The sequence below is a fragment of the Rutidosis leptorrhynchoides genome, chromosome 8 (assembly GCF_046630445.1).
Source record: "Rutidosis leptorrhynchoides isolate AG116_Rl617_1_P2 chromosome 8, CSIRO_AGI_Rlap_v1, whole genome shotgun sequence".
NCBI classification, from domain to species: domain Eukaryota; kingdom Viridiplantae; phylum Streptophyta; class Magnoliopsida; order Asterales; family Asteraceae; genus Rutidosis; species Rutidosis leptorrhynchoides.
In genome coordinates, this window is record NC_092340.1 from 233,284,843 (window position 1) to 233,297,144 (window position 12,302).

A 12,302-nucleotide genomic window follows, 5' to 3' on the forward strand; every position below is an offset into this window, starting at 1 on the left:
TAGACACAAGTACGTGAAACTACATTCTATGGTTGAATTATCGAAACCGAATATGCCCCTTTTTATTAAGTCTGGTAATCTAAGAATTAGGGAACAGACACCCTAATTGACGCGAATCCTAAAGATAGATCTATTGGGCCTAACAAACCCCATCCAAAGTACCGGATGCTTTAGTACTTCGAAATTTATATCATATCCGAAGGGTGTCCCGGAATGATGGGGATATTCTTATATATGCATCTTGTTAATGTCGGTTACCAGGTGTTCACCATATGAATGATTTTTATCTCTATGTATGGGATGTGTATTGAAATATGAAATCTTGTGGTCTATTATTACGATTTGATATATATAGGTTAAACCTATAACTCACCAACATTTTTGTTGACGTTTAAAGCATGTTTATTCTCAGGTGAATATTAAGAGCTTCCGCTGTCGCATACTTAAATAAGGACGAGATTTGGAGTCCATGCTTGTATGATATTGTGTAAAAACTGCATTCAAGAAACTTATTTTGTTGTAACATATTTGTATTGTAAACCATTATGTAATGGTCGTGTGTAAACAGGATATTTTAGATTATCATTATTTGATAATCTACGTAAAGCTTTTTAAACCTTTATTTATGAAATAAAGGTTATGGTTTGTTTTAAAATGAATGCAGTCTTTGAAAAACGTCTCATATAGAGGTCAAAACCTCGCAACGAAATCAATTAATATGGAACGTTTATAATCAATAAGAACGGGACATTTCATTTTGCTTCCAGATTTTGGTGTTCTTTGCAAGAAGCCATGGGAACTCGTCTCGACATGAGTACTTCTTATCACCCACAGACCGACGGGCAAAGTGAACGAACGATTCAGACCTTGGAAGACATGTTGCGTGCATGTGTTATTGATTTCGGAAAGGCCTGGGAAAGGCATTTGCCACTCGCCGAATTTTCTTACAAAAACAGTTATCACTCGAGTATTAATGCCGCACCTTTTGAAGCATTGTATGGCCGCAAGTGCCGATCTCCTATTTGTTGGGCCGAGGTAGGCGAAAAGTAAATCACCGGACCCGAGGTAGTCCATGAAACAACGGAGAAGATTACTCAGATTCAAGCTAGACTTAAGACTGCCCGTGAGCGCCAAAAGAGTTATGCCGATCGTAAATGTAAGGACTTTGAATTCAATGTTGGTGACCGTGTAATGTTGAAGGTTGCACCTTGGAAGGGTGTGATTCGTTTTAGAAAGCGCGAAAAGTTAAACTCGAGGGTACATCGGTCCTTTTGAAATCTTGGAACGTGTTGGACCCGTTGCTTACCGTCTAGACCTTCCGACATAATTGAGCTCAGTTCATCCTACCTTCCACGTGTCAAACTTGAAGAAGTGTCTTGCTCCACCTGAACTTATCATACCATTGGAGGAACTTACAATTGATGACAAACTCCACTTTGTGGAAGAACCTGTAGAGATTATGGACCGTGAGGTCAAGGTTTTGAAACACAACAGGATTCTGATCGTCCGAGTTCGATGGAATGCCAAACGAGGACCCGAGTTTACTTGGGAGCGAGAGGATCAAATGATGCAGAAGTATCCTCACCTTTTCCCAGCTCCTCCATCTCCCTCAGCTTAAAATTTCGAGACAAAATTTTCTTTAACAGGTGGGTAATGTAACGACCCTGGAAATTCCAACTTTTAATTAATAATGTTTATTATTAATACTTGTGATTTAACGAATGTATGTTATTACTTTTACTTGTTACCATGATTGACTGTACATGACTTTTGAATGCCCGAAACGTCTTTGTGACACACGAAACTTTCACGAATAATATTTTTAGAATATTATTTACATTCATGATTAAGTTTATTAATCATTTTAATTAACTATGGTTTCTAGTTAATTACTTGGGCTTTGTTGGACTTAACTTGTTAATTACTTGAACTTGGGCCTTTATTAGTGTTAGTGGACTTAGAAGCCCACCCTACATCTTTAATGGATTAATTAAGCCTATTACTTCATGTAAGTAGTCCATTTAAGTGTAACTAGTTTGATTAAGGTGTTTGGAATCTAGTTACACCATGATCCCCATGAAACCACCTCCATTAACCAACATTTTAAGGCTTTACATGCAATAAACTTGTGGACAAATCCCTCATCCATTTCCTTGCTTAGGCCGTCGGCCATATGATGCATGGGAAGGTGTTTTATTTCATTTTTTTTGTATTACATCTTACTAGTAATCTCTCATTTCAAACACACTTCAAACTTGCATCTCAACTTTCTCTCTTTTCTCTCTAATTCTTGTAAGCAACTTGAGACTTTTTCTTTCTTTTTTTCTTGTTAAAATTGAACCTATACATCTCATATCATCATTATCTTTTGTTCTTTGTTCTTGTTTAATCTCTTGTAGTTGTTAGTAGTTGTTGTTCTTTACTAGTTACAAGAATCAAATTCTTTAGTTTAATTCTTCATTTTATCTTGTTCATAACAAGAACACACAAGAACCTAACTTACTAGCTATGTTCTACATTTAATTACTTAAAAGATTGTAAGTTCATGTGTTGATTAAAATCATACTTGAAGCTCATGAAGTAAACTTAAAGTTTATTTTCTAAAGATCAAGACTTTGGCTTGAATCTTTAAAGTATGAAACCCATGAACTTATTAACTTGTTTACTTAGTTTGTTTCTTTATATTATGTACTTTAATTTCATGTTTGTTGGTTTAAATGGTCAAGTATTACAAGTTAGTCTTGATCTCATACTTTCTTGAACTAAAATTAACTTTAAAAGTTCAAGAACATGTAAGTAAGCTTTCTTTAATTATAACTTTGTACACTTATGTTAGATCTAAACTTTTGGGTCTAGGATCTTCAAGATCTAACTAAGAACTATGTTCTACAACTTAAGATCTTGATTTTATAATTTTATTTTCAAGTTGTAACTTAATATTAGTTTTAAAGTTCATGTATGTGTTAGATCTAAGACCTTGATGTAACTTTGGTTCATCAAACTTCATACAACTCTTAAGTGAGTTGTGCTACATGTCTTAGACCTACACTGGTGTCATAATAGTCAAAACTTGGTTAATATTACTTTTATAGTTCATGTATGTGTCGGATCTAAGACTTTGATGTAACTTTGGTTCATCAAAACACTTGCAACACTTAAATGAGTTGTGCTACATGTCTTGAACTTATACAAGTGTTATGATGGTGAAACCTTGGTCAAGATGATGCAAACACATCAACGAGTTGTACACTTGAAGCTATATGCATCAAGGATGAGAACCGTGATAAGCATCGAGTACCAAGAACCACCGGAACCTACTGATTTACTGTTTCTGTGTCTGACCCGTATGACCTAGGCTACTGTAAAGATGATTTTCAGATATCTCTGTTCGAGTAGATAATTTTTCATTTAGGACTCGTCTTAATCCGAGTTACGGTTTAGGATTTATGGCCCTCCGATCGTCCTTATGTCCTTTTAACGTTGTGCTGAAAATTCTGACCTACTCGCACTTAGACTGTCGCCACGGTCAAATGAAGACGAGTTTGCTTCTGGGATTTTTACCACAACTAAAGGACTCATATACGGAGCCATGGCCACTGGTCTCACCTTATTTCAGTTGGTATAGAGGCCGTGGTGACTGACCGAACTCAGCCTTTGTTTTAAACTCTTTTCATGAACGAAACTTGATTTACACCTTTTGTTCGATGACGAATGATGATGACCCTTAAGACCTTATTTACATACTTTTAAACCTATTCGGACGATATACTGACTTAGTACTATTTGACTTAGGTTGAGGACTTTCCGGACCTACACACTTGCTTATTTCCCGAGTCATACTTTACCGCTACTTTATCATTGTGAGTTATAGCATCCCTTTTTACTTTAACTATTTTGAGAACTGAGAATACATGCGCATTTTACGTTTTACATACTAGGCACGAGTACTTAAACTTATATATGTGTGGGTTATACAACGGCATAAACATTCCCTTTAGCTCGGTAACGTTTAGTCATTGGTTTTTGAACCGGTGAACGCGAATCTTAGATATGGATCCATAGGGTTTGACATCCCCACTCGGGCTAGTCACGCTAGCATTTAACGAGTGTTTAATACTTCGTAAACATACGCACTTGCCAAGTGTACTTTCAAGGGGTATAAACGTTAAGTTAGTTACCAAGTGCCCACGGTTAAACATATACTTTATCATACTGTTTTGAAACGCTCTTTGTAGCACTGAAATCTCGTGGCCTACCTTACATACTGTTATACTTAAACTATAGCTCACCAACCTTTGTGTTGACGTTTTTAAGCATGTTTTTCTCAGGTGCTTAAGGTTGCTTTCGCTGTGTACTAGTCTTGCTGTAGACACCCGCTGCTCTAGAGTTATCACTGCATGAACTGTTTATCTTGCATTCAAACTTATTTACTTTTGAAACTATGATTTGTAACGACCTAAGGGTCACGTACTATTATCTTTGCTTCCGTTCATAGAAGCATACTTTGGTTGTAAAACACTTGACGTTCGTTATGACGTCACCTTTTATCATGAATGCAAACGTATTTTGATATAGCATATAGCGTTTGACCTTGTAATGATCCTGTTGTTGATGATTCGTACACGATGGTTTTGTACGGGGCATCACATCTTATAAACTAGAAAACCCAAAATTATGTAATAACCCACTACTCCTGCACCTTAGAATTATCTTAAGTTTAGATATAGGTTCGATTCTACTTATATCTCAAAAATACGACTCTAGGTCATACTTTCCTTACTCATAATAAGGAGTAGTAAGATTTAAGCCCCGCTAAATATAAATTTAAAACTTTTTCCTCCTCTCTTGGTAGTTGACTTTTTTATCACCCCCTCTAGTGGCTGACTTTTTTATCTCTCCACATAAATAGCAAGGCTTGAAGAACTTTGAAGACTTGGACCTTTTGCATGCTACATCTCAAAATGATCAGAGAATCACAAGAAAATAACACTCATACATATGTTTGCGATTAGCAAGAGAAGTTATATAATCTCATAGGTTATAGAAGGGGTCTTTGTAAACTTACTTTCAAATTCTTATCTTTGTGAGTTTACATAGTGTTGTATTATTCCTCAGAATTGTCTTAGAATTGTCATCACTGAAAAAGGGAGAGTCTTTGTATTTTGTAATTAGAAGCATATGCTAGCTTAGCTATTATCTTCCTTAAAGGGAACTAGGGAGTTGATTAATCACATTGGAGATTAATACTTGTCCAAGGTGAAGACAAGTTGATCTATGTTGGAGGTAATCCTTCAAAGGGGTAGAAGAATTAGGATTGTTAGCTAAGGAGAAGTATAAGGCTTGTAAATTGGATCTCCACCGGATTTGGAGAAAAGTGCTTAGTGAAGCAAAAATCCCGATTAGTGAATCGGGGAGTGAATTAAGGTGGATTACTTAACATCCACCCGAACCACTATAAATCCTTATGTTTATGTTCTTTACTCTAAATTCCGCATTATTTCAAACATAAAAACACCACACATTAGTTTGAGTTGATTAAGGTGATCAAGTATTGTTCAAATCTTATTGATCATCGAAAAAGTTTTAAAAATCGTATTAAGTAACTATTCACCCCTTTTTAGTTACTTACAATCGCAACGGGTGGTTTAGTCCCCCTCGGGTGATACCAATCACCGTCCAAAAAAAAAAAAAAAAAAAAAAAAAACAGATGTGGATATATACATGTGTTAAAAAATGAAGTAAAAAAAAAAGTAAAATAAAATATAAAATGATCAAAATAATCAAAATAAATAGTAAATGTTTTTCCTCTTTGATACATAGAGTTGATTAAATTATTATTTTCGATTAGACTGGAAATATTTAAACAATTACTTCATTCGTTTTAAAATAATTGTCCTGTTTTAACCTTTTGAGTCTTTTTTCTTCAACTTTGAGTTTAAATATCTTTATTCGTATTATACAATATTGAATGAAAGTTATACCAATTGAAAACACATTCGAAAATTAATCTATTCATATATATTTCATCAAATATTGTATAGCAAAAACAACAAATACTTATGGTCAAATCTTACTAAATCGATTTTGAAAAGTCCAACATGACAATTATTTTGAGACGGAGAGTGTATAATTTTCAATAATCTATGTTAATTGAATATGTTAAGATATATAAATAATGAATGATAAATTCACTTGTTATTTTAATATTTATTTTGTGGATTACAAACTTACAAACATATGACGTAGGAAAATTGTATTTTTTTTTCCTTTTTTTTTTTTTTTGCTTGCGAAAAAAGGAATATATTGATAGACCTTCAATGAAGCAATGAAGGTTAAAGATTACAGTATAAAACATGACAAAAGCGTAAATATTTCAAAATGAAAAGAAAGACCACATGATCACTTAAACAAAATGCAACAGTGTAAACCTATTGTAACTAGCCAAAACGTCACTAACGGGAAAGCTTTTATGAATTGCAATCCAATGAAATTATACGATCTTGGAAGGGACCATGTTGTTCCGCACAACAACGGGTCAATTTTGTGCAACATTAACACCAAAATAACACCCGCAATGCATAACAATTTAAGTGAATATATCATTGGCCTTACATAATTCATTTTATAGCGTTACAAATTTAAGTGAATATATCATTGGCCTGACATAATTCATTTTATAACGTTTGTGATATAAATTATTGTCGATTGTCATATTATTTAAAATTCAAAATGCTACGTTCATACAGTAACATTTCAATATCATGATCGCTTGCAAGTTTAGTAGAACATTCCTTCTCTAATACAAAATGATCAGGTAAAGTTTCAATAGTGTTGAAAATATACAAAATGACCAAGTTTCAACAGAGTAAGTAGTAATGGCATCATTTTTATGATTCGAGGTTCATTTTTTTTCTTTTTTATCCATATTTATGACACATAATAATGTATAGTTTATAGGGCTTTGTAAATATTCCATTTATCAATGAAAGTTTTACTTGCTTTTCAAAAAAAAAAAATTAGTAATGGCATCAATAGTTTAGAGAAAAATTCCGTATGTCATACGAAAGCAGCGTTTAAAACAACAGATACCCGTGTTTTTACCAATATGATCTCTTGTCAATCAATGTCACCGGTCAAATGGAGATAATACAACGACATTCTCAACTGAATGTAATTACTCCGTCCTAGCTCCATGTATCCATATGTTCTTATATAGTGGTCTTTCAAAACACTTTCCTTCACTTAGACCATAGCTAATGGTGTCGATGTGATAGGGTATGATAAGATTTTTTTGTGAGATATAGTGCTATGTTACATTTATGATAGAGTAATGGCGTGATGAATTTGTAATAGTAATTGAGTGATTGAATGTGATGTGGTATAGGTATTAATTGGATTGGTAGATATAAAACACTAACTTTCCTCATCACACTATTTTTTTTTTTTCATGGTGTTCTCATCACGCCACTCATTTTCTTTTTCTTCCATCACGTCGAGTTAATGGTGTGATGTTCTCATTACACCATTTTCTCTCTAGTTAAATATGATTTTATAGCGGGTTCTTAGAGTCGTCTTTCATTGATCAATCCAAGTATACACGAATGAAGTTTGAAAATTTGGTAAATTTACTCTGAAAGTGGAATGCAATGCCTATGTAATTTACAAATGAACATGTTTGTGTAATTAAAAAAAGAAAAAAGAAAAAGTAAAATATACTGGTAAAAAAGAAAAGAAAGCATTTTCATTTTGATCTTATCTACAAACAATGGGCCCGTGACAACCCAGATACTCTGGAATATTCAACAACTCCCTTCCCACCTTTCTTTCGTATTACATCTCTCCCTAACCAAATTATCTACTTTTACACACCCTAAAATTTTTATTTCCAGCTTAACGTACAACTTTCAATAAATATTATACAACATCTTACTACATGTTGATCTGGAAAATAATTTGGTTTGAAGCAGCCTTATCAAAGATTCGTTTCGTACGCGACGACCCGACTTCGACATCTTCCCCAATACACCTTACCTATAATTACAAAAAATTTTAACTATAAAATAAATAAAATTCAAGACTTTTTTCTCTCTCACATGTTTCTCTCTCTATATTTATTTTTATGTAAAAATAATCTTGTATTCCAAGTTTATTCCTTTTTCTGATTCTTCTTTAGATCCTTATATTCTTGTTCAAACCGGATCTTACAATGAACCCAGACAAAATCTTCCACATTTAATGTCCCCTTTGATACAAATTCTGATCCAGCAAAAGTGACTGTCTTTTGGAGCCATTTAACGGGTTTCTTTCATAATCATCATCATCATTCATCATCATACTAATACTAATACTAATAATAATAATAATAATTTTAGATTTAGATTGATTTTTGGCGACAAAATGGAAAGATGTAAAGAATATATGGAAGCCTTGGAAACAGAAAAAAGAAAGATTCAAGTGTTTGAACGTGAGCTTCCTCTTTGTCTTGAACTGGTTACTCAAGGTATGTTCATGGCTTCATTTTTATTTCAATATAAAATACAACAGTTGTGTTCTGTAAATTTTACTCTTATTATTTTCAGATTATTAAATTAATGGGGTTTGTTTTTGTTAAATGGGGATTTGTTGTTTTGGGAAAATGTTGAAAGGTACTTTTGTACTATTTGAATAATCTTTGTGTGTGTATTTTACACACACTACAGGTTCACACAAACTGTAGTGTGTGTGTGTGTGTGTGATATTCTTGATGTGGGATATTTGTTTTTTTTCTTTCCGGATCATTGATGGGATTTTTTTTTTTATTGTGTTTTTTTAAGCTTTGGGTTTTTTCTTGTTAAGAAAATTTGAAGTTTTTGCTGTAGATTTATTAAAATAAATATAAATACTATTTATTAAATTAATATTATATTGAAATACGTACAGTACAGTGCACACTTTCAATGTGATTTTCTTCATTTTTGAAAACATAGTTTTTTACTTGATTTATTGATGGGTTTTTTTATTCTTATTAAAGGGTTCTCTAAATTTCAAGGAAAAATGTGCTCTTGTTAATTTTTTTTTAAAGATCCAGCTTTTTTTTCAAAAATCTAAAAGAAGGTCAATATATTTTTGTGTTGCAGCTATTGAAGGATGCAAACAACAACTGCTGATGGGAACAACGGATTATTTCAATGGACAATCCGAATGTTCTGAGCAAACATCAAGTGAATACCCAGTTTTAGAAGAATTTATTCCTATTAAAAGAACTTCATCTGCTGATGATGAAGATGATCAACAACACTCACACCAAGATTTAATTAATCATAAACCCAAAATTGCTTCCAACAAATTAGATAACTCTTCATCATCCTTTAAAAAATCAGACTGGCTTAGATCTGCTCAACTCTCTATCCAAACCCCAGATCCAGTGGTAATTTTATTTTATCAAATTAGTTAAATCCCAATATTTAATTTACAAGGACTTTTTTAATTTTGTAGCTTGAATATTAAATATTTTTGCAATTTTTAGGAGTTATCTCCCAAAAGAGTGCCGGTTGTGGAGGTAAAGAGTAATGGGTGTGGTGCTTTTCATCCTTTTAAGAAAGTAGTTCCGGCAGCCGGAAATGTAAAAGAATCAGCTACACCCACCGTAGATCAGACAGCTGTTGCCAGCTCGACGGCAGATACAGGTAGCGGTAGCGGTGGTTGTGATGAAAACAAAAATGAAGATAAAGGGCAGTCAAATCGGAAAGCAAGAAGGTGTTGGTCACCGGAGTTGCACCGGCGCTTCCTTCATGCTTTACAGCAACTCGGCGGTGCTCATGGTCGGTACTATTTAATTACTGTACTATTTTTTGTCACTGTTCAAAAAAAGTTACTACTATTTTTAGTTGTATAATATAATATAATACATTATAATATAATATAATGTATAATTTTAGTTTAATTTAATAAATATATTACTTTTATAATGTTACATTATTAATCAGGGATGCTTATTTATTTATGCAGTTGCTACACCTAAACAAATTCGAGAATTAATGAAGGTTGATGGGCTCACAAATGATGAAGTTAAAAGCCATTTACAGGTTAGCATTTTTGTTTGATATAGTTTTTTTTTTTTTTTTAATTGATTCCATTTTATTAATCTTATCTATCTAATTTAATTTTAATACAGTATATAGTACGGAGTAATAATATATAATAATATGTGACAGAAATATCGTTTGCATACAAGAAGGCCAAGCCCTACTACAATGCATAACAATAACAATCAACAAACACCACAATTTGTGGTTGTAGGAGGAATATGGATGCCACCACCGGAGTACGCCACCATGGCTGCCACATCAAACCCAACTTCCGGTGACACTAACAATTCAAAAAGCGTATACGCTCCGGTTGCTTCTCATCAGCCAACTGTTATAGAGGCTTCAACTTCTTTAAACAAAAGTCATTCAGGTGAAAAAGATGTCGAACATATCCATGAAGATTCACCGTCAGTTTCCTCCTCCTCCACCCACACGACGACGGCATCACCGGCCTTTTGAGTGTCGGAAAGGATAATTTACTCTCGGACTTGTATAGAATATTTTTTTTGTAATGAGGTTATATCTGATGTTTAAGTTACAGTTCATGGGTGCGTATCGTAAGGTATAAATTGGTATGGCGAAACTAGAAATGTATTACAGAGTATTAATTTTTTATCCTTGAAAAATTAATTAATCTATATATCAATTAAACATGGAGATTTCATATTCATCATTATAATATTTCCAAAGTTATTTTCGTCTTTTAAATGAACACACCTACCATACATGCACTTTATTCTACATGTTTCCATTCAATTCTTTCCCACGGTGACCAAGTCACTTGTGGGGATGAGCGATTTCTGACGGTGGATTTTTCCGATTACCGGTTTAAATACTTTTGACTATGTAATTGTCGTTGATTTTATCGTTCATGCCTGCGATGTTATTGATTGAAGTGATTGAACAACGTGAATGGTCACGGTTTCAATTTTTTGCGTATGGTTTATAACTTTGACTGTTTTAGTTGTACTTGAGATGTAATAGATGAATGTGTTTTTGTCATTATGAGAATTAATAACTTGCTAGAATAGAAGTTTAGTAAACAAAATATGAACAAAGAATGTACAAACTTGAAGTGTATTGTAAATGGTTTATCATATTTTCAAATGTTACATTCTACCTCTTTAAATACAAGAGAAATATTAAATACATAATAAATGCAAACCAACTATACCTAAGAAACATTAAATGGCAACTACACCTAGAAAATATTAAATGCCAACTACACTACTATCATAAATGCATTTATCTAAAAATTTGGAAATATTCCATAAATCAAGGGATTATAAAATCCCATAAATCAAGGGTTTATGTTGCACTAATTTTAACACTCCCCCTTGGTGCAAACTCTCGATCAAAAATCCCAGTGCTTCTCGAAATTCCATGAACTTAGTTTTCATTAGAGCTTTTGTAAAGATGTCGGCTACTTGAGCATTTGTTCTTATGTTTGCTAGCTCGATCTCCCCGCTAAGAACTTTTTCACGAATAAAATGATATCTCATTTCTATATGCTTAGTACAGGCATGAAACACAGCATTCGAAGCAAGCTTGATTGCACTTTCATTGTCACATTTCAATTTGACAACATAATCTACTTTTTCAAGTATGTCACCAATCAATCTTCTTAACCAAATACATTCCTGAGCTGCCATTGTTGCAGCTATGTATTCCGCTTCCGTGCTAGACAAAGCAACAACATCTTGCTTCTTGCTACACCATGAAATAATAGCGGAACTCATGTTAAAACAGTAACCCGAAGTTGAATGGCGATCATTTGCATCTCCCATCCAATCTGCATCCACGAAACCTTTTAACAAAACATTATCATACTTCTTATACCAGAAGCCGCGGCCTATTGATCCTTTTACATAACGAAGAATCCTTTTTGCTGCATCAATATGAACATTAGTTGGACATTGCATAAATTGTGAAACAATGCCAACCGAGTAAGCAATTTCCGGCCTTGTGATGGTAAGATAGATCAAACTTCCAACCATTTTCGGAACAACTTCACATCCTTGAGCTCTTTTCCTTGATCTTTCTTCATTTTGAGGTTTGGTTCCATTGAAGTAGTCATAGGCTTTGACTCCCCCATGTTGAAACGTTTCAAGAGACTTCTTGCATAACCCCTTTGAGAGATAAAGTATCTGTTTTCTAATTTATCAACTTCCAAGCCAAGAAAACATCCAATCTCCCCCAGATTCTTCATTTCAAAACGAACCGAAAGATCATCAC

The 12,302-nt window shown here is 33.5% G+C and overlaps 2 protein-coding genes across 2 annotated transcripts; one reads left to right on the plus strand and one right to left on the minus strand.

Annotated features, from left to right (window-relative positions):
* Positions 1–8,098: 8,098 nt before the first annotated feature.
* On the plus strand, positions 8,099–10,737 carry LOC139862155 (transcription factor HHO3-like). Its single transcript, XM_071850715.1, has 5 exons — positions 8,099–8,500; positions 9,117–9,406; positions 9,506–9,800; positions 9,988–10,064; positions 10,194–10,737. Exons 1-5 carry the CDS (start codon positions 8,398–8,400, stop codon positions 10,524–10,526), a joined length of 1,098 nt encoding a protein of 365 aa, XP_071706816.1. The 5' UTR covers positions 8,099–8,397; the 3' UTR covers positions 10,527–10,737.
* Positions 10,738–11,350: 613 nt separating this feature from the next.
* On the minus strand, positions 11,351–12,064 carry LOC139864035 (secreted RxLR effector protein 161-like). The gene has a single exon (XM_071852622.1). The coding sequence runs from the start codon at positions 12,062–12,064 to the stop codon at positions 11,351–11,353; it is 714 nt and encodes a 237-aa protein (XP_071708723.1).
* Positions 12,065–12,302: the final 238 nt, after the last annotated feature.